The following is a 23,890-nucleotide window of genomic DNA, read 5'->3' on the forward strand; positions in this document are numbered from 1 at the left end:
CTAGTGCCAGTGCCTTACTTATACAATTATCATGTAATTATAACACTAACTTCTGGACTGTACCTACATGTAATAAGCAAGGGTGGCTCCAGGAATTTTGGTGACAGGTTTCCAAATGTTTTGTTACATGCATGCACATATAGCACTTAAAAAAAACGATCAACTTTCAGGTGCTTTCCAAGTCATTGGAAGGGCCATATTGCCAAACCTTCCAAATAATCCTTTGGAGATATGGCCCTTCCAATGACTTGGAAAGCACCTGAAAGTTGATCGTTTTTTGTAGTGTGGGAATCTTTAAAGTTGACATATGTTAGGAATTGATTGATGTAGGCTGCTTATGTTGGGATTTAGTACAGGAACAGGCTAATTAGAGGTGAAGCTTGTCATACTGGGGGCATGCCCCAGGAAAAAATTAGGTCTAGATATGATTTTAGACTATTTTTACTGGGTTAGTAATGGCAAACTAAGTAACTTTTTAAAATCAAAAATACAAAATTAATGTGATTGTTCTATTAGGGTAGTTGACCACTCTATTACAGTATTTCAATCTGAACCTTTGATATCCTATGCAAATCAGAGCAAAATCACCCTAAATATACTTGACCAGTTTCTGGAAACCCCTGGATCTGCCCCTGATAAGTATGAATAAATATGTGAAATGATAACTAGATATCATGGCAGGGTAAACATAATATATCACATGATTACAGATATCTATGTGCGATAATGTCTCAGTGAATAAGTATACCCCAGCAGTGTGTACTACTGTGGTATATCAGTGGCAGTTTCGATTGATAGTGGTGCATTTGCATCAGATGTTTCTTCAATAGGATTATCTGTTATATTAACATCAGTTGCAGATTGTGAAGTTGGGAAGTTTGTATTTGCAGTAGCAGTAGTAACAGTACTAGTAGTAGCGACCATTGTAGTAGGCAAAGGACCAGTAGAACATGGCAACTCCAACAACTCTGAATAGCAAAATATTAAGTGTACACACACACACACACACACACGCACACATACACACATATATTCTGCAATGCTAATGCAAAACACATAGAGCAGTAATAAAAGTCCTACATGGCTAGAAATTGTTGAATGAAATTTTCTAGGTTTGGGTTTTTTGGCAAAATGTGTTTGAAAATGTGTAAAAAAATTAATACATCAATTAGTGAAAAGTTTTTGATGGAGAAAGCTTTGAATTTGCAACTTAAATTTTCTAGCTGCAAAATTGATTTCACTCAACAATACTCTTCTAAAACTAAACTAAGACAGTATCTATCATGTATACTGTATCCCTCCTTGCCTTCATCAAAGGTTGATGGCTGTGTACACATTGTTTCTGTCAATACAGGTACATCAATTACTGGTACATTTGATATCAGTTGTCCTCCACCAGTTGACATAATAGTAATATCAGAGCTGACACCAGATACCATTGCTCTAGGTTGTATAGTATTGGCTGTCATGGCAACAGTCATTTCTGAAGGACCACTTAGCACTTCAATTAGTTCTGAATACATGGAAATAAATATAACAAGCATTTACATAAAGACCATACAATACAATAAATTTCACAACAATAATACAGATTTTGTGGTTGTGCATAGGCCATTATGTGTATGTGTACTAACCCAGCAAAAACGATCCTGCAAGATTCTGCAGGAGTCTTTCAAGTTCTTGCAAGAAATGACCGGAGTCTCACAAGACTTTTCTTGCAAGATCCTGGAAAGCTCTTGCAGGATTTTGCAGGGTTCCTGCAAAATCCTGCACGAAACGACCAGATTATTTTGCTTAATATTCTTGCAGGATCGTTTTGCCTGGGAATTAAGTAATGTTTATTCTAATGATGCTATCAAGTACAGTACACACAAATTTGCACAAAATACACATACATGCTGGTTTGATTTTGTGTAACGTATAATATAGGCACTTTTCCCCAAAGATATCAGCAATCCTACTTAGTGTATGCATAGTAAATCAGCTGGCAAATGCTTGTATCAATTCCTTCACAGATCAGCTGAGGTATTTTGCTACACTGAATACTGTTACGTACTGTATGTCCAGAATATTGCAATGACACAAATCTTGCCATTAGCAAACTTTTAGCTGAAAAAAGTAAACTATGGCTATATGGCTGAGGCTAAAGAAACATTCCAAGCAATTTATTTTAATACTTCTAATATTTCTGTTGAATTAGGCTACACCACTCACCATTTCTCAAACTCTCAATAAATTCCTTATCATTCACCAAATCTTCAACCAAGTCACAAAATCTAATCAAATCAGTTTCCTTTTCTAAAGGTCTGATCATCGCACCAAGGATTTGACAATTGGCCAGTTCAAAACTGGGTGACTTGGACAATTGGTACACAGTGTCATCAGGCACAAATGATGTTCTTTCTATTCTCTTTATAGTCTGTTTGAAGTCTTTCGGCAAACAATGACACAATTTTGTAAAATTCCTCCTTAGTACTGCAAGACCTGTTCAATATAAAATAGATAGATAAACATATACTTACACATTAAATGCATACTTACCCTTGCTGCTTGAGTCTATTGAAACCATGTTATGGACAACTGCTTGATCAAAAAATGATGTACATAGGTCATCTGTAGCACAATAGTTTCATCCACATAATTACATGTATACATATAGAAAGTGATGTGCAAAGCACCTGAAGTTCCTTTGCTAGAAGCACCTGGAGTCCCTTTGCTGAGAGATGGGAGGCAGAGGAGTGAGTGACCCAAAGATCGACTATTATCTATAGTCATGGCTTTAATCAGTTCTGTAAAGAAATTCACCATGGAATATACAGTGCTCCCTTACTTATCTAATTAGCCCCCTTGGTACCAAAACGTGTTCAGATAATCAAAATTTTCAGATAATTTATACCCATTATTTACACAGTATACAGAGCTTTGTCCAATTACCACACCTTAGAATTACCATACCCTTCAGGGGCAGATCTAGGATTTCTAAAAGGAGGGGCTAACTCAAGGTATTAATCTCTAGGGTGGAGGTGTGTGAAGGACATTTCCATATAAATGCATATTTCTGCCTGTTAATATTAATACTGCCTTTAGATTATAGGTATGGCTCTCTACAGCATTTGTGACTGTCTCTGGGAAAACCGGTCTTATCGCCCATTTAAAAGTATCAAGAAACGTCGGTTTTAAATATTCTGTGTGTTGTAGCTGGCCAATGGTGGTAGCTACGCATACCAAATTTTCACACGTTTCACAACAATTTCTTACCTTCCTGATCATCCACTGAAGAAGTAGTCAACAGCTAAGTTTCCCACCATTTTAGATAGTTTATAAACAGAGGTTGTCTGTATCAGGCGAGCTCCAGAAGGGTGGGAGGCGGGGGCCCTGGAAGGCGGGCAAAATTGAAAAGAGACGTGCTGGGATGAATTAGGCCAAGTTATAGGCCATTCAGGGCTCAGAACTGGCTAAAATGAAAGGAAATTTACAGCACAGGTCATTGTCCAACACCACAGAGCTGTACAGCCACACACAGCCATCTCCTGGTTGGCCAGGGCTCCATCAAGACCCCAAAAATTGAAAAGAGACGTGCTGGGATGAATTAGGCCAAGTTATAGGCCATTCAGGGCTCAGAACTGGCTAAAATGAAAGGAAATTTACAGCACAGGTCATTGTCCAACACCACAGAGCTGTACAGCCACACACAGCCATCTCCTGGTTGGCCAGGGCTCCATCAAGACCCCAGACCACTTGTACGGCTCGCCACTGTGCTCTAGAAAAGCAGCCAGCAAAAGCAGACCACTTTATTCTGGTGGACTGTGGCAGTGAAACTTGATAGTGCATTCATTAAGCTTTGTGTTTGTGTGAAAAAATCAAACTTCCTGTCTTGGGCGATAAGAACGGTTTTCGTAGATCCAGTCACATTTGTTAATGGAAAGGTTTGGGTAGGTTCAGACAACCAAGCACATGATGTACCCTCTCACAACTGCACAACAATAGATGCCTGTTAAAATAAGTGTTCACCCTCCAGTACCTAACTGGTAAAACAGATAAAAACAAACAAACAATAATAATGAAATTTAAATGATACGAGATTGAATCTGAGAGCATTTTCAATGGAAATTTGCCATAAATAATAACTACACAAGTATGTAGATGAATCAAGCCTTTTAAACAGACCAATTGCAATACACTTCATCGTATGTATAAGTGCAGACAGAAATGAATAAATTCCATAGCAGAACCAACTATTATGTACCTGCTGATTGTTCTATTAGAGTAGTTAGGTGACTGCTCTATTAGAGTATCTCAATCTTATACACCTCCAATGCTGATCCTGGTCCATGTTGCATAACCTTTAGTATAAATCCACTGATAATGTCTTGGAAAGATGTTTATAAGGCGCGTATTTGTATTATTAGCGATCATATAATTATGCTAAGACAAAATTTCATTATAATCCACTCAAAGTGAAGGATGGGGGGGGGCTTCAGCCCCCAAAGCCCCCCCCCCCTGCCCTTGAAACTTGTCAATTTCCAGCACTTTAAAAGCAAGGAGCTACATCGCCATGTTAGGTTATAGCAGAACATGCATGAAACAAAAGTTAGATGGTGACTTATTATGATAAAGCTGTTACAATTTTGAAAAAAAAAATAAGTAGAATATTTTTGGTAGGCAGTCAACCATGATATTTTACTCAAAATTTTCTGAAACAACTTTTTTGGACATACAGTATAGATTTTAAAATACAGTGTTCCTTAACTCAATTTGATTTTCTAAACACTCGGTTATCTGAACAGTAGAAATAACTGTTCATTCCAGCTGGCCACGTGTCTCACTACTATATACCTTGATCTTCATTGTGAGTTGTTAAACATAATATTATTGGTATTAATTCACTTGTGCTATTACTTAGATATTTTAAATCATAAAAGCTTTTTGTACTAATCAATTAATTTCCCACTTTGCAGTTTGCACTTGCAAACATAACACTCTCTAAGGTTCCTATGGATACAAATACTTGAAATTAACAAGGAGAAAACATCCTGACCACCAGGCAGACTTCTGTAAGCGTTCGAGCGTTAATCGGATGGCTGCAGGTTCAAGGCTGCCCAGGTCCAGTCATGGATTTTTTCTCACCTTTTCAAGCATACTCTCTGTAACAACCTTAAACAGGCTGTAGGACCAGGAGTTCTACAGACCTTCAGCACTTGTGCTGTAAAGTCTTAATAAATAAACAAATAATAATAATAACAACAAATCAATTGTATACCTGCCAATAATTCTTCAACTCTACCCTGATTTCAAAGTTTGTAATAAAATTTATATCTCATTCACATGTGCCTAAATTACATTGTATATTTGCATTTATAATGACTAGCATTGGTACCTTCCCTATATACATGCAGGGTGAAATAAGGGCTCATGTCATCATCTTGCTTTGCTTTCTACACAGTATCACATGCATGGTGCTGAGGAATGTTAGACAATGTGATGTTCCTCCTGCAATTATTCAAAACATGTCAAACAGCATGCAGCACTTGTGCTGAAGCAATTGTACTATATTTACAGTGTGGTGCTAGTAGTATATATAATATGTCCTGTCATGCATGTAGGTGTACTGCAAGTTTATACATAATAGGACAAGTCCTAATGTGCCATAGGACAAGTACCAATACTATGAAACATACAAAATTCATTTCACTCTGTTGTCATTATAAGTTACACGAATGTTAAGTAGAAACTGTTATGATTTAATTATCCAACCGTATATACATTGAGTAAAAGGATGTGAGCAAAGTTGTTGACAATTAAAAATGCAAGATGAAGCAAACACACACACACACACACACACACACACACACACACACACTGCTCACAGGTAAAAGCCATTTACATGGTGATAACAATACAACAGACTACACAGTGGCTTCTAATGAAGTTTATTTTTCAGTAGTAAGCTGTGATCAAAAGCTCATGGTTTGTCCAGTACAAACAAACTCACGGAAAAATCATCTATTTTAATACAATACATGGGACAAACATACAGACAAACATACACAATGCAATTTTCCTGCCCTTGCAAGCCCTACTTGTCCAAGAGTTCCTATGATGCAAGCCAACCTATGCCACTGCTAAAAAAACACTGTGAGTTATGAGCAGAATAGTGGATAACAAAATGTGTGCATAAAATAATACAAAAGGTGCAACAAAAAGTTGAGTGATCAGCTTTGCCCTAAGCAGAGATAGAACATATGTTGATTAATACCTTAGGGCAAACAGGTTTGTGCACAAATAGAAGTTGTTTATCTGCAGTTTTGACTGGAATATAGTTGAAATTCAACTTTTAGCTAGTCTTCCCTATACACCAGTATTTTCATAAAGAATGATCAAAAGCATGTACCGATTTACAGTAGAAATATCATTCAAGATGTTATATGATGGGCACTTGCAGGTTTGAACTCAAACCTCATCTCAGGCACTCCATGCCAGTTTTTCCCAAGGTTCTCAAAGAAATGTAGCTCAAGGTTTCTCTAACCATAGCATTCAGCACACTGTAGAGCATGAAATGAAGCATGCAGACATGATTAGTTGAAGTCCCAGATGGTGAGTGCTTCATTTTGAGCAATTACATATACCAATACACACGATTCGACTGACAAACAGATGGTCGATCAGACAGACAGACAGACAGACACTTTAAGCTATATGAGTTTGATTAGGAACCATAAAAGTGAAGCAAGGGATTCAGGTGTAGGCAACCTCCCTTATTTTATAAACATAAAAGATCTTGAAGAAGTGACAATCTACAAAAAATGAAAAAATACCACTATACAGTGTCACTTTTGTGAAGTGACCACTATGCTTCATTTTTAGCTATGTATGTTTGGCTTGTTACACAGCACTACTAATGAACAGCAGTATGAGAAGCACTCGTACCTCTGCAATCAATTCAATCACTACAGAAAATATGAACGATTTTCATTACAAACGTAGGGAAGCTATTATGCATTACTGCAAATCAAAACTTTGCACTGTCAGTAAAAATAAATGGGACAAGAAGGAGGACAAATGTAAGTCCAAGATGCGATGTCAAAAGGCACCGTCAGGCTGAAGCAACATCTAACAGTGAAAATAATCAAGTTATTTTATTTATTTATTGAGGCTGACTAGTGTGCTGAAGGTCTGTAGGACACCTGGTCCTACAGCCTGTTTAAAGTTGTTACAGAAAGTATGTTTGAAAAGGTGGAAAAAAGAGAAAAAAATCCATTACTGGACATGGGTGGCCTCAAACCTGCAGCCATTCTGATTAACGCTTACAGGAGTCTGCCAGGCGGTCAGGATGTTTTCTCCCTGTCATTTTCATGCATACTGTATGTCCATAGCCTTATAGCCATTATCAAGTTACACAAGTCTGAAGGCACCAGGCAGTCAGTCAGTCATAGCAATCAGCAGGAAGGTTCACTGAATAAAAATTGTAGTAACCTATTGGAAGTATTTAGAGTTGTATTGAAGGCACTTTTCATTACACATAACCAAGACAATATGGAGACTAATTTCTGGTCAATATATTTTGTGAGAAAGTGTGAGAAAGCGCAAACTTCATGATATCACTAACTACCATACTGTTAGATGTATGTAGATACCATAAGGGTACAAATAAGTTGTTTTAAGAACTAAGAACCCTCATTTTAAATTTACTTTCTTAGCTGATAGATACATATCATTAGTTTCTATGAACTCTCAGTAAAGTGGAGTACACTACTGAGCCTTACCAACTTTAAAACTATCAATGAATGCTTTGGATTCATCACTGTCAACCAGATCTTTTACCAAGTCACAAAACCCAACCAAGTGAGCTTCCATTTTTATAGGTGCAATCATTCCAGCAAGTATGTGACAATTGACTAGTTCAGTGGTGGGCAACGTTTCCAACTGGGGTACTAGTCCTTCTCGCACAACTGCATTTCTTTTAATTCTTTTAATTGTCTGTTTGTAGTCTCGTGGTAAACAGTGGCACAACTTGGTGAAATTTGTTCTCAATACAGCAAAAACTGAATAACGGAAAGGAGAAGTAAACTTAGTTTTAACTCAACCACTTACCTTTGTTGTTTTTGTCTATTGCCACCATGTTCCTAGCAATTGCTTGGTCAAAAAATGATGTACACAGATCATCTATGGTATTATTATTATTATTATACGGGAAAGGATAGGATGCAATGTAAAGTTACCTGAATATTCACTGTCTGAAGAAGGTAGACAAAGAACTGTTTGCGTTCTGTCCATATTCAAAACCTCAATCATCTCTATATGAGTAAGTAAAACTAAGATAAAATATGTTGCTACAGATTTTCAAGTGTGAATGGTTAAGGGCATGGCATTATAAAACAATGTAGTCTGGAAAGTTTTTTACTGAACACATTCACTGTTTAATTTTTTTAAAAACATTTTGTGGCTGCAGCTAACCACAAAAACATTTAAGCACAAAATAATCTTAGAAACTCGTGAGAAAGTATTGTTGTAGCACTTACTTCGGCCAGTAGCTAAATCACTCTCATAGAAAGCTTTGATTTAAATGCTTGACACATGGAAAGGACAAGACATTGACTAAGCACACAATGCATATCGAAATGACACAACACTACAACCTTTGTGCTAAAATATAATCTTAAATATAATACACCTTTCTCTGGGTTACTATTACATAAAAGACCTGTATGCCCATGAAATATTAAAAGTGGATATTTTCCAGACTAGACATATGCTACAGTAATGCATATTACTTCAAAATACTTATAAATTTATACATCAGCATGTTACTTCTCAAATTAACCCAGGGTTAACACAGTGAGTAATGGATGTTACTCTTACCATTCCTCAAAGTTTCAATAAATGTCTTGGATTCTGTGCTATCCACTAGATTCTTTACTAATTCACAAAATCCAACTAGGTGGGTCTCCTCTACTAAAGGTTTGATCATTGCAGCAAGGATAGTACAATTAGCTAGTTCTGCAGTGGGTAACAAAGCCAACTGATACACTAGTCCTTCTGGTACAACTGAAGTTTTCTTTATTCTATTAATAGTCTGTTCATAATCATCTGGTAAACAGTGACACAACTTTGAGAATTTCTTTCTCAGTACAGCTAGAGCTTTAGAAGAAACAGAAGCATTCTTAAACAAAATTTTACATCACTTACCTTTGCTGTTTGGGTTTATCACCAACATCTGCTTGACAATAAATTGATCAAAAAATAATGTGCACTCATCATCAACAGCTGAATAGTGGAATATATATGTATGAGTCTAATAAAATTATAAACCATTATATAATCACCTGAAATTCCATCATTGGCGAAGACATTTGAAGACTGATCACTTCCAAGTAGTGTGTCATTCATGCTCAAAGCCTCAATTAGTTCTGTATGAGAAAAGTTAACCATTAACCAAGGGTACTCAAATAGAAAAGACTGGTTGTTGCGTCTAACATGCCGCAATTATGGGAATAATAGAGAATTAAGGAATGCAGTATTCTAGATTAATCAGATAAGCTCTGTACTTGTTGCCAAATTATAGTTTCTGTGTACTGCAAATATCTTTTGGACGATATACCATGAAACTGCACACATAAAACTATCAAAAATAGAAGATACTCTAATAATAAAGCAGTCGACTTTGAGTCCAGTCACTTATATGAAACCTCGATATGCTTGCTTTTGCCACAAATTTTGGGAGTAATTTTGAGAATAATAGGTACTATTATAGGTAACTAAAGGAAGAATTACCAGGAAGAATATTTTGGAGCTTAATATAGACTTAAAACTGGCTATTGGCATGCACTGGGTTTATTTCTACAACCATTTGTAATAGTAGAGCGGCATAGTGCAATAGTTGTGCAATTTTTGATACAATTATGAAATGTTCCATATAAGTTGTACTCCTTGTGACATAATTTTTTGGATATAGAGCCATCGCATATTTGACCTTTAGTAGCTTTTACAGCCATTTTTGTATTGAAAATTCATCATTTTTGTCTTTATCTCCCTGAGACATCATTTTGCACAGTTTCAAATTAAAGGTGCTGCTAAAACGAACTACTCGGCTTTTATTTGAGGTAAATAGGTGATTGCATTCCAAAGTTATGATCATTTATATTAACCATGAAATTCTATGAATTACTTGCTCATTAGTAATTTACACCCTAAGGGCAAAGAATGTCATGACTTACAAAAATGATCATAACTTTGTAGTGGAATGAGATACAAACCTCAAACAAAAGTCATTATAGCTCTTAGATCAACACCTTTAATTTGATACCATGTTTTAACAGTGTAAAATAATGCCTTAGGGAGATAAAGACAAATCTGATTAATTTCAGTGAAAAAATTGCTCTAAAGGTCACCAAAAGTCAAATCTGTGATGGCTCTATATCAAAAAACATATTTCACGAGGAGCACAATTTGTGTGGAAAGTTTCATAATTGTATCACAAAGTGCACGAAATGCCCATTTTTTGGTGCTATGCCGCTCTACTATATAACTGCTTCTTAACTAATAACACAATTTGAGAAATGCTGGTTTTAAGTATTTAGTGTGTTGTAGCTTGACGATGATTGAAGCTAAGAGGTAATTATTAACAAATTTCACACATTTTGCACCAATTCCTTTCCTTCCAGAGTATCCGCTGTACAAATTGCCTACAGTTAAGTTTCCCACCATTTTAGATGTCAAGATTAAGTGTATCAAATGAACTCAAATAGGGGTGGTGAGTAGAAGGAAGAAGCACAAGGTTGTTTACAAAATTAAAGAGGAATGAATTATGGGCCATTCAAATCCTAAAATAAAAAAGAGTTACAGCACAGGTCTTTATTCAACACTACGAGGTTGTACAGTTGAATACTCTATTAGAGTATTTAGATTTTCAACTGTAAGCCATGCACATAAAATAGACTGTAATTTTGACCAATCTCACTGACTTCTAGTAGGGCTTATCCCTTTCTGTTGGTCTTCCACTGTCTACGCTACAATTCAATTACACCTGTAGTTTCTGCTAACTTCCTAGCTAAAAAAAATTGAGTGGTGTTTCACATCTCAAGCACCCCTCCCTAAATCTGCTTTTGGGTAACTTATTTCTCACCATTTGCAATATACATACCTGGCACTTTTTGGATACTGACAATATAGTGAGATTACACAAGCACTGAAATAACATACCAGATCGTAGGTTCTGTACAAACTTCTTTGAAGTTTTGCTATCAACTACATCCTCCAAAACATCACAAAATGACAGCACTTGCATATCATCTCTTAGAGGCCTGATCATTATGGTAATAATCATTCCATTCCTCCCTTCAATGGATGGCAATAGGTCAAGATCATTTTGTAATTGATCTCCTAATGTTCCACTTCGTTTTAATCCTCTAATAGTAACCCTATGGTCTCTTGGAAGGCAACGACATAATCCTACAAAGTTCTTCTTTAGTACAGCAACAACTGTGTACAGAAAATGACACTATGTGTAAACTAATAACCACACTAAAACCAACATTTATTGGTGCTTAAACACTGTACAGTGGAACCTCAGTTATCTGGATCCCACTTATCCGGATTCTCAGTTAACCGAACTACGGCAATGACTGCTCTATTAGCGTAGTGACTGTTCTTTTAGGGTAGTTGAAAATACTGATATTTAAATTTTTTTTCTTTATGGTTATTAACACACGGTTTCAAAGATACAGACTTTTTAGACTTATGGACCACCCCTGGTCCCAAACGGGTTTGGATAACTGAGGTTCCACTGTATAAGATTAGTGATGGATTACTGAGATACTATTGTCAACAAGCCTTATTGGTGCAGTAAACAGTGTCAGGTTATATTTAGGGATTACAGAGGTTTCACTATACTATGCAGGATTTAAAACTGTAATGAACACTCGCATGCAAATCAAACATTCTGACACTTGAAGAATTTGTTCTGTACTTAGCAACTCAAAACACCATGGCCTTGGATCTATGAAGCATGTAGAGCTTGCAATCTCAGATTAACATGTATTTCACAATGCCATGAAGGAGAAAAAGTTGTCACCAGTTGAGAATCGAGCCCAGGCCTCCAGAGTAACAGTTTGATACACTACCACCAGTTTTGTTTTAAAGTTCTGTGTTAATATGTGCATTAGCTGCTGAGTAACTTGGGAGGTGACAAAAAAGAATGCAGATTAATAAGACAGACAGCTTTTCAGCATTATGTGTGCATAGTTTCATTCTTTTACTAACCTTTAGAGTTAGGATTCAAGGATAGTTGAGAAAATGCCAATTGAAATATTTGGCCATTTGTACCTACACAATATATAACAGTCATTCATACATACATATGTACGTCGGCTGTGATGTATAACATAGATTTTTCTTACCAAGTGGATCTAAGCTAGAGTGTTGTTGACTGGTGGGTAAAAGTGATAACAAAGAGTTAGCATTAGGGATTTGTGAAGTGCTGGGGAACTGAAGGCTTTTTACAACACCTGTAACAGAGTAATAATTAATGATGAATGTATATAAGATTTTCAGTAAAATTAGTCTTTATGCATGCAATCTCTACATTACATGTGCCAACTTTCAAGATGAACAAATCATAAGTTTGCATTTACATACAAAACATGTAAAAGATAAAAACAACAAAAAGTGAAGAATTGCATGGTTGCACATATCATGGGAGTTGATAGTGTAGCTTTGCTAAAATTCAGTGTGGTCGTAGAAGATTTACTATTTTCCCATGACACACTACCAGTGTCTTGATCTTGTAACTGAATCTAAGAATATTATAAGTCAAACCAGTTTCAAATATCCATCACGATAATAAAGATGCTGTAACATGCTGACATCAGTTGCTTAGGTTTGACATAATCAGGTGCAAACCATTAATTCTATGTAGCAGTTGTAGTTTGTGTTTGACAACATAGCGCATGCAGCCAATATAAGAAATTTGTTGAAACCTAAACTCTTATTTGTAATGGCGGATCCAGGATGGGGAATTTGGGGCAAATGCCCCCCTCATCTTGTGGAGGAGCCATACTTCTGATTAAAATACTAAACTTTACGTCAGGCCAAGATAAATTTATATCTCATGAAAATACACATATTTTACTAGCATTTATTATAAATTCATCTGAAACCAAAGCGAACCAAAGTCAAACCATCTCTGAAATCATTACCCAACAGCTTCTTGCGTACTAAGTGCCTCTAAAAATAATTATCATGTTGTTGTTGTTTAAGACATTCATAGACTTTTAAACAGCTTTTAAGACTTCACAACTATCTGCAAAGGCAAAAATGGCAAAAATCAAACAGTGAGACACTAGTTATTAAGAGGTGATTATTTGCTGCTTCAAAAATGCAGCAACTCTGCCCCACAACCACATACAACTTGGCTCAAAAGTGTCAAACTTGAATGCACTGTAAAAATTTAAAAAGTATGAGGGGCGGATCCAGGAGCTGGCAAAGGGAAGGGCACAAACAGGCCACTGGAATAATCATGTTTTAAAGATATTTCTGTGTCTTGCATCATAATGATGAGATACGTATATATATACAACAAACGTATGTACATACACACACACACACACATACAAACATACATACATATACACATACATACATGCATGCACACGCATGCACATGCACGCACACACACATGCACGCACGCACGCACGCACACACACGTACATACACACACACACACAAACATACATACATACATATACACATACATACATGCATGCACGCATGCACACGCACGCACGCACACACACACACATGCACACACACGTATGTACATACACACACATACATACGTATATGCATACATACATACATGCGCATGCATGCACACACACACACACGCACACGCACATGCACACACACGCACACACGCACGCACGCACGCACACACACACACACACCAGTCTTTAAATCCTTAATTATGACCATTAAAGCATCAGAAGTAGCAATTTTTTCCAGTTGATCACAAAAATCTAGTAAATCTTCTTTACAAGACAACTTCTCAATCAAATAATTCAGTATTTTATTATTTGCTGCTTGCCAGTTACTAGTACAAGTAAGAATATCACAGATCTGATCATCACTAAAACTGCTCTGTAATTTTCCAACACTCTGTTCATAGTCATCAGGCATCAGTTGTAAAATAGTGCGATAATGTGATTTAAGTTTGCTAAAATCTAAAATATAATATCAGAACATGCCAATTTTAAACTCTAAATTTTCTAGCACACAATTAACACCATTAGGTAAAATACTGTGGAGCATGAGCTATACTCAAAACTCAAACCATTACTATTGTACTACTGAAGATATAAGTATAGTTAATTGGTTCATACCATTCACTAAATGAAGTGACACCATACTTCACTATATTTTCATATATTTTAGTTTACACTGCTTGAAATTTAGTATTACATGATTGTTCTATTAAAGTATCTTGATCTGTTACATCACCCATGCTCTTTGCTGCTTGACGTGTCTTAGTTGAAAGCCAATAACTACAATATTAAAGGCAATAAGTGACCTAGCCAATGTTTGGAAAGTTTAGCTAGTAGCCATAAGTTACAGTTCCATAAAAAAATCTTAAGTATAGTACATGTATAATTTATGTACAGTTTACATGTATAAGACCATTTTTTACAATAAAAAATACATCCATACACTACATGCTTCATAATCAAATTTACGAGCCTTTACAATGTAAAATCGAAATCATTTAAACCCAAAATACTGCAAAATTCTCAGGTGACCATTGAAATAGCAGCACGCATGTAGAACTTTGGCACTTATTCAGAATTAACAGACCATGTATAAAATTTAGGTACATAAATCTACCTATTACGTATTCTTATTATCAGTTATCGTAATTCTGAAGACTAACTCAAACTTTTAGACTAGGAAAAATTAGGGATTTTATATTTGAGTAGGAATCATAGAAATAAAAAAATGAAACAAGGGGTGATTGCCTATACCTGCATCTACGTATACTAGTGGACATTTAAACTCATTTCAGTTGTGTAGCATAAAACAGTGTGGACGATCATCTCTTGCTTCATTACTTTTTGTTTCTATAATCCCTGTTTACCCTTTAAACAAAATTATGATAGATGAATTAACCCTGCGTACAGCACCAAAAGAAAGATTGGTGCCAGGCATATCAAAGAACAAATTCATGCCTGAAGACTCTGAACGTGCTCCTATCAATTACTGGAAAGCTAAGTGGCCATTTAATTTCAATTTCTGCTATGCTTTGCCCATTACACAGCGTTATGAACAAGGACGGTACAAGAAACTCCTCTGCAATCAATCCAGGAAATTTGGACAATAACCTTATAGTCATCACAAGCTAATAAAGCCAAAGGTACATTTCCCACAAAACAACATGAGTAAAAATACTCAAAACACAAGGAGATATTGTGGTACTCTTTATACAGTTTCTAGTGCAAATACTTACAAAGAATCTGAATTAAACACAAACACCTGATTTTAGAATGCTATATGATATGATGAAATTTTCTGGCTTTCATGCAGGCAGAGGACAGGAAAGAAGAAATTATTTTTAATAATCGGAGTGGCCCAAAAAGGTATGTCTTGGGCATATATAAGCAACATTGAACATGCAGTGAAGAAATCAAGCTTGTACCATTAACCATAGTCGAGTATTGCTTGGCTGAAGACATTATTTTACGTAGTTAGTTAGTAAAAAAAATTGTTAAATGTTGTTTTCTAAATTCCATACACACTTGTTGAAAGCATCTACGTATGGTCACTCTGAAGGTACATTATGCCTTTCCAATAGTGCCAAGCTGTCATGAAAGAAAAGTGAGAATGGTCCTGTGATATTTTTCAGCAGAAAAGTGCAAACGTCTGTACATGATAAAAGTTCCTAGTCTAATCAGAAGAACACGAAGGCTTATTTGGGCTTGATTATTATGCCCAACCAATACTACCAAAGTACCTCGAAGTAATTTAAGAGATGTTGTCACATTTTTGATGCAAATGCAAACCTTCTTGACTCCTACCATTTATTAGTACTACTTCACTACTCTGTAAATTATTACCAAAAAAACTATTACATATATCTAAACATCAAAAAGTCTCTAATGGACTATTAATACATAGTAGATATAGTCTAACACTGACCTTCATTGACACTTAATATCTGTGGGATGGATACTTCTTCACCTGGTAAACAAATAGGATATAAAATTATTACAGAACGCTAACAACATAGTATTGCAAATCAACATACATACAACAAACAGTCAACAGTTAATTACCTACATATTTAATAGATGCCTACCTGTAATTTCTTCTACCATGTCACTACTACTAACAGTGACATCATTGCTGGTTACCACATCAATAATATTCACTGTAGAACAAGTGGGAATATTGGCAGACATTGTAGCACTAGTCAGTTCTGGTTGATTGCATGTTTCAGGGGTTGGCTCCATTTCTACTTGAGGAGTAAATTTTGTGGACACAGGTGGAATTGCTACTTCTATAGAATCAGTTCCTTTAGATGTAACTGCAAAAAAGTTGGTCAATACGTTTATTAGTGATATGTACAAAATTACAAAAATTAATATTCAGTTTAGTATTTGGATAAATTTTCTAATTATTAAGTAGCTATATTTATAATGATCACATACACATACAGACAGCTTTCCTAGTAGCTACCAAACATTGAAACATTGATACTGAGGAGCCCAATCACCAACAAGACAGTTTTACATAAAGCTGTTATAATCATAAAGTATCTAAAAGTATAACTTTTTAAAAGAATCATCTATCTTGCTCACACGAACACCCATTATTCCTAAAATTATGTTACCACCTTTTATTAATAATATCAGTTGACTGCTGTAATAATATAGATCATTTACAGTACATGTTTTAGTTTTCTATTCTTTTAAACTGGTCACTATAAAAAGTTTATTATTTTATAATTAAGCTCCAAGAGTGCTTTATTAGAGTGATAAAATTTTCGAATATCTCGATCTTTTTAATGAAATAGTGGAAATAGTTATACGCAAAGCTTTACAACTGCTTTGTAATTCCAGCGCAATTCCTCATACCTTTCACAAAGATATGCTGGCATAACTGCCACACCCCTAAGAACAGTTTTATTCTAATCTTGGTCACCCAAACACAAATCTTTACAAAAAGCGCTCTTATTTTCCTAAATATTACAAGTTGGGAGGAAAAAGATATTATGCATTATATACACAATCCTAAGTGCTCACTAGATTGTGTTTCTTGTACACAGCTTGTTGACTCAACTAGTTCATCCATTATATCACACAATTTTGTCATACCTCCACTACTGCTACTAAAACTCAAAGTAATTACAATAAACGTTATAATCTTTTCATTAATCAGTTTAACATCAGTTAATGTTGTTGGTATCAGTGAGTTGAGTTGTTGTTCTACTGCCAAAAACTGTGGAAGTGTTTTCAACTTCTCAATAGTAGACCGGTAGTCATCAGGAAGAGATTCACACAATACAGGAAGACATGTGTTAACAATTGACCATTCTGTACAAGATCAACTAACACTATGTACAGTATACGTATGTGACCAGCTGAGCAAAAGCCAGATGTTTTCGCACAATCCTCAAATTTCATTTTAATGCTTATCTGTTATTTATAGTAAAAAGAGAGTGTTTCAGCCTTTTGTGATGAACAGTCTTGGGGTTATAATGTTAGACAGTTGGAACAGTGATATACATTTACACAGCAATAATTCAGTAAATAAATTACAGTCCCTTACATAATCGATCATAACTCACAATTGAAATAAGTGATGAATATGGGACTTGGCTCAGTCTGTTTACCATGAACTGGTGGATCAATCAAAGTACAGTGTTTTCAAAGTGCAAAGTTTTTGTGTTGACAATGAAGAAAGCCATTCTAATGAACAAATGATGATGGTGAACTTTATTTCCACTGCACCATAAACAAGCACCCATAACTCTTGTGTCTTACGCTATACAAAAAAACCCCAAAGATTTTCTTACTCTCCAAAAACAGGCAAATGTGATGGTATATAGGTGATATTGATTTGTGCTCGCTTCAGTGCACAATATTTTTTATGTACGTAGCATGCAGTTTTTTACCCAATTTATTTCAATACGTTTTATAGAATTCTGAAAGCAGCTGGTTTTTTGCTCAGCGGGTCACATATAGTAAGTAAGAACTTACCAGAAGGGTTTAATAAACACTTGAAGTTTAATAAAGACTTAATATGGTCAATTTTTCTTTGCTTCACATTTATTTCTGTAACAGAAGTAGCATACACAAGTACAATGTAGGAATTTTAAATAATAATTAGAGACCTATCACGAGGATCTTCGTGATTTAAAAACCCGAGCTAAACTGTAAAAAAATGGTGTGGCCTAAAAAGCCTTGGTACAAAAAGTTGTGAAATCAAAGGTGGCTACCAAGAAATGACTACAATGGTGTTAATGCTCACAGTTTTAAGGCTACACAATTTTTTCACAGCTTGGCACAAAAGAAGAATAGTAACAGATGTACCATATTTACTTGGTTAAATGCCACGGTGTTTATTACTTTAGTTCTAAAAATCGATGCAGTGACTATTCGAGTATGACCACCACTCAATGCTTGTGAACAATGTTGCAGCCCTTATTTTCAAAATCAATCATTGGACCATTCAAGTGCAGCTACTACAATATTGAAGGTGTGACGTTCAACCAAGTAAATAATTATGGCAGTCATAAAATTAATTTTGCATCTGAACAAGTGCCCTACAATAAATTACTAAAAAGTGAAGTGGCCATTATTCTTTGCTCCATTACCTTAAAAAAATCAAAATTTTATACAACCATTCCGGGTTGCACTGAAGACACTCTCTTGGACTCATATATACCTAACCAATAACACTAAGGTTTCATTAGTGCATTGTCAGGTTGGTTTCTGGTCAACAAGAATGTGCAAACCTCCATGATCTCTAATATACAGTACTACTCTATTGTGCTAACATAATATTATGTTTTAAGGGTATGCTACAATTGTGACCAAGTTGGATTTTGGCAGAACCAGTCACAATTGATATTTGCATTAAACACTTTCATTATTGCAGGACACAGAGTATAATAATATATAGTGATATAGGTACGTACTTAATGACAACTTGCACTGTGGCAGGTTTTCATGGTCTAAAGTTACGGAAGAAACTAAATTAAACAGAAAATAAAAGTAATAGAACTAGAACATTATTTTTTATACTGTAACATTTGATTGAACCAAGGGAAGAATGATAGAAGATACTAAAGTATACTTCTTGCAGTAGCTTTATTGGCCCATGTGAGTATATTAAACTTCTTTCTGTTGTGATAACTTTTCAACAATAGCTACATAGCTAGTTGTTGGTTAAACTGTAGTGCAACCTTGGTCCCTTCCATACATGTAAAAGAACGTACACATACTGTACATACCTAATGCAGTATCAGTTTGTTTAGACTGATTTGTAGTCACCAGCACTTGATACCTGACAAGTCTTCTTCTTCTACCAGAACAACTACAACCGTTGTCTACTAATGCTTCTTCATCACCAACAGTACAACTGATGATAACATTATCCATCACACCATCATCTTGTTGATCAACACCATCACTACTCTTAACATTAGCATGTTGAGTGTAATGTTGGTGTGTAGTACCTAAAGAGAAACATACTACTCAACTGTAAGTCCACAACGCACAAGTATGTACTCACTAGATGATCTCTGATGTTCAGACTGTGCTGACATTTTATGACCCCACTTGTCAGTAGCACTGAACTCTACAACCAACACAAGAATATAATACACAATACCAATTTTAGGTAAATCACTACAATCTTCTAAGATCTTGAGTGCTTTAATGAAACATATACCATAATTTGCTTTTTTTTATTGTAAAATAATTTTTGTATGTAAATTTGTACAAAAATTTCTTGCACGAAAATTTTTATACAAGATCAAACTACTCTAATAGGGCAGTCATTTACGTAAATCATAGGAAAATATTTTTACACGAAAATTTTTATCACAAAACATTTTTGCACGAAAATAAAGCAAATTACGATACATCATGATGTATGCACACATAATCAAAACTACATTAATAATGATTTTGTTAACTAGGCACACATTCACTACACACATAACTTGTAGAATAAACTGTTGCATTGCTATATAAACATGTGCATTTAGTCTTTACTGGCCCTTTAACTACGCTTATTTGGGCGTACTAAGTGTTGCTACCAAACCAGCAAAATACATTGTTTTTTAAATTTAATTAATTGCTTTCCGGGTTTAAAGACACTGTTCGGTGCATGATAAATATGTAGTTACAGCATATACTCTCATATTACAAGCAACAGGCTATTATAATAGGCTTGTGAGGTAAGTAAGACTGTATATATATAGTCAGTATAATAGAATCAATGTTTTATAAAGAAATAGTAGAATAATACTAACTGTAATGTATACATATATCGAATTATGAGCAGTGGAGTAAGTGAATTTAAATGCTGATCACCTGTTTCAATCTTATCTATGAGACTACCCATTACTGACACAGAATCAAGCCAGTCACAAAACTGATGATGATCTTTCACAATATCAAGATGGACTAATAACACATTCATAACACGTTGACAACACAATCGTCGACTGTCTCCAGTGAGAATGTACTGCTCCACTTGATCAGCAATAGTAAAGTGACGACGTAAAATTTTGACTGTCAGTTTATAATTCGGTATTAAACTTTGATATAATACATTGTACCGTTTGCTCAGTAAGGAAAATTCTGTTAACCAGAAATGGAATAACATCCTCAATCATATATTATACACATCTCACCTGGCTTTTGCATAATCTGATCAATTGCTTGTAGTCCATGTAACACTTGTGGATCACTCATTGTCTGTATGCTATAACAATGCTTTGAATAACAAAACAGTTTTTGATTTATTTACACTTAAATGTATAAGTTCAGTACTGATGTACCCTGCTGATGTACCATAAAGCAGGTAGGTTTGTTTGAAAAAAAAATTAGTGTAAAATACTTGATTTCTTGCGGCCACACACTTTTAATATCAGGGCACACAGTAGTGTGTTGTGTGGCCAAGAAAGCCTGCGTGCCACACAAATGTAGCTCCATGATCCCTTACCCAAATGGAACAAAATTTGCAGTGGAGTTGCCTACTTGGCAGAGCAGTCCACATCCTGAATCTGCATGAAGGAAATTTCCCTGGCCATTCCAAAATATAATTGGTTTTTCTCTTAAGCCTTTTCTTTTGTCATTTAAAATAGTATTCAAACATTGTTATAAACACGAATGTGGATCTGATAAAGTTGAAATTTAGCACACCTAAGAAGGGTCAATAGCTAAATTCTAGTACCAAATTTGGTGCAAATGAACACATTAGAAGTTATGATGGATTATTCATGTGAAAAAGATCAATTTGTAGATAGATAGATCTAGAGTGCCTATTGGTGGTTTTTAAAGGAATCAAAACCTTAAAGATACGATGTGAAACCAAACATGTGTAATGACTGCATGACTGCATCATAAGTTTAACAAAAACAACACTAGTTGTCACACCTACCAGGCAAACCACTTGATAGAAATTCAGCGCGTAGATGGAATAGCCATCATAGAAAGGCTTTTCGGTGGTATATATTATATATATATATATATATATATATATACCACACCTGTGGTTGAGATCAAAAGCGCCGCACTGTGGTATATAACTGATATACCACGGCAAACTGTGGTATATAACTGATATACCACGCTTTGTGGCTACGTTTACCATATATGGTGTAACTTCACACATTCCGCGAAATCCTTATCTAAACGGTAAACAAGTCTCTAATAACAAGCGCCTAAATCAACCAACAATTATTCACCTCAGGAACTGGAACAAGTTTCGATGAACTCTTGTCTCCTTCGTGGATAACTCACTAATTGCGACTGTGTGGGCATGGCACCTCTAAAAGTGTAAAACGTCTGATCCATCAAGAATTTCTATTGATTTCCATCTCCAGGAGGTGCTGTTTCACTATAACTTACAATCTATAATAGTTTTCATCTACTGGGGTGTAGAATATAACAGTTATAACACGATTACTTGGGATATGACTAAATATATGCACTCTCACTTGAGCGCTGCGCTCTCTCGTGAATCGTGCATATATTTTAGTCATATCCCTCGTAAGCGTGTTATAACTATAAAATATATTGAAGATTTGGATAAATATAAAACACTGACTATGAGTAAAACAAACAAGAGCATTCAGCTTAGTAATAAGTTGCTCTATTTGAGCAGTCAGTTATGTAACAAGTCACCATGTATATAGTTCAACTACAAACTAGTTAACATGTGGTGAATTCAGCTACATTACAAGCCACCCTGTAAAAAATTACAAGTCACCCTGTAGAGAGTTCAGCTATGGAACAAGTCACTTTGTAGAAAGTTCAGCTATGTAGTATTCACCCTGTAGTGTTCAGCTACATAAAAAGGCATCCTGTAGAGGGGCTTTGGTGAAGGGGGGTGTTACCATTTAATGGACTGGACTACTAGACTGATTTGCTCAATTGTTGGACTGGACTACTGAGTTTTTTGTTTGTTTGTTAGTCTGTGCTGTAACCCAGTGAGTAGGAATTATCCTCCTTATAGTATAACATGGGTTTCTTGACTTAAGGTGTGTACACATTTGTGTTAATAGACAATATTGCAAATATGGTATATGGTATACAAGAGTTTAGCTGGTAGCCATCAGAAGCGCTTGTTACTATTAACCTTAATAATATGATGCTCTGGTGCACAGACATGCACGTGTTGCCAAACATAGTGCAGCCTGGTATTACTGTGCAAGTCGTTGTCACATTCTCATTATAGCTAGTTACAGAGTGTACTGGCTGGCTGTGCAAAAATTAATTGACGAAGCCATTTACCAAAAAAATAGTATATAGCTATCACCGTTCCTCTCCCCATGCAAAGTAGTGATGACACACAGTAGGTTGATAATAAAAAGTCAACGGTGAGCCAACTAAAGTTAAATGTCAAGATTAAAACTTGAAACCCACAATTGAAGTTTTGCCTAGCGAAGTATGGTAGAAGGCAAACTTTGTCGAGACTCGACTTTGTTCTTTGGTCATGGATCTCAATAACCCATGATTGTGACTACGTGATACCTCCTTTGCCATGCAAGTATTGATAGCCAAGGAAATTCGGTTCTAGCCGCTAGACTAATATCTATACGATCCATGAAACGGATAGTCTCGTGCCCAGACCGCTTTTTTCTTATTGTGTGGGGGCGGAGAAAAAAGGGTCTGGTAGATCTCCAATACATTTTTTGTGCAGCCAGATCTACAACTTTTGGGGATCGTTGATTAGTGGTGATGAATAGCAAAGGTTTGTTAACGAAGCGACAATAGGAAATACGGCGCGCGTTTGCTTAGCAAGGCTGCATCCTTGGGTACGCGCGCCGTATTTCCTATTGTCGCTTCGTTAACAAGCTTTTGCTATCCATCACCACTAATCAACGATCCCCAAAAGTTGTAGATCTGGCTGCACAAAAAATGTATTGGAGATCCACCAGACCCTTTTTTCTCCGCCCCCACACAAAAAGAAAAAAAGCGGTCTGGGCACGAGACTATGAAACGGACAGAAAACCCCGCTCAATACACCCCATCTCTCAAGTTAGATATACGTACGATACATGTAAAACCTTACTTAGTGTTGATCATTCCGGCATCGCTTTCTTTTTATAATCTGACTGGAACGCCTTGTTTTCAGGGACTTTTTTGTACAATGACGTCATTGACAA

The 23,890-nt window shown here is 35.7% G+C and overlaps 1 protein-coding gene across 2 annotated transcripts; it reads right to left on the reverse strand.

Annotated features, from left to right (window-relative positions):
• Positions 1 to 640: 640 nt before the first annotated feature.
• Positions 641 to 23,890, reverse strand: LOC136255423 (uncharacterized). 2 transcript variants are annotated; one of them, XM_066048179.1, is made up of 24 exons: positions 23,797 to 23,890; positions 20,912 to 20,982; positions 20,589 to 20,858; positions 19,783 to 19,848; positions 19,502 to 19,726; positions 18,246 to 18,320; positions 17,289 to 17,579; positions 16,343 to 16,570; positions 16,183 to 16,224; positions 13,941 to 14,216; positions 12,396 to 12,503; positions 12,259 to 12,321; positions 11,200 to 11,478; positions 9,324 to 9,407; positions 9,187 to 9,264; positions 8,860 to 9,138; positions 8,220 to 8,294; positions 8,092 to 8,163; positions 7,764 to 8,042; positions 2,679 to 2,789; positions 2,542 to 2,613; positions 2,215 to 2,484; positions 1,307 to 1,513; positions 641 to 968 (listed from the first exon to the last, which is right to left on the reverse strand). In XM_066048179.1, exons 1-24 carry the CDS (start codon positions 23,808 to 23,810, stop codon positions 763 to 765), a joined length of 3,741 nt encoding a protein of 1,246 aa, XP_065904251.1. In that variant the 5' UTR covers positions 23,811 to 23,890; the 3' UTR covers positions 641 to 762. The 2 variants fall into 2 exon arrangements, with proteins under 2 accessions (XP_065904251.1, XP_065904252.1); XM_066048180.1 differs by having other exon boundaries at positions 23,792 to 23,879.

The sequence above is a fragment of the Dysidea avara genome, chromosome 5, assembly GCF_963678975.1.
Source record: "Dysidea avara chromosome 5, odDysAvar1.4, whole genome shotgun sequence".
Classification (NCBI taxonomy): Eukaryota; Metazoa; Porifera; class Demospongiae; order Dictyoceratida; family Dysideidae; genus Dysidea; species Dysidea avara.

What these genes read in the sequence shown, in the direction of transcription:
- LOC136255423 (XM_066048179.1), bottom strand. An exon ending in TGTACAAGAAACACAATCTA is followed by an intron (nt 16,571 to 17,288) that starts GTGAGCACTTAG and finishes ACTTTTTTGCAG; the next exon opens with TTACATCTAAAGGAACTGAT. An exon ending in TATTGAGAGTTTGAGAAATG is followed by an intron (nt 1,514 to 2,214) that starts GTGAGTGGTGTA and finishes CCATGTATTCAG; the next exon opens with AACTAATTGAAGTGCTAAGT.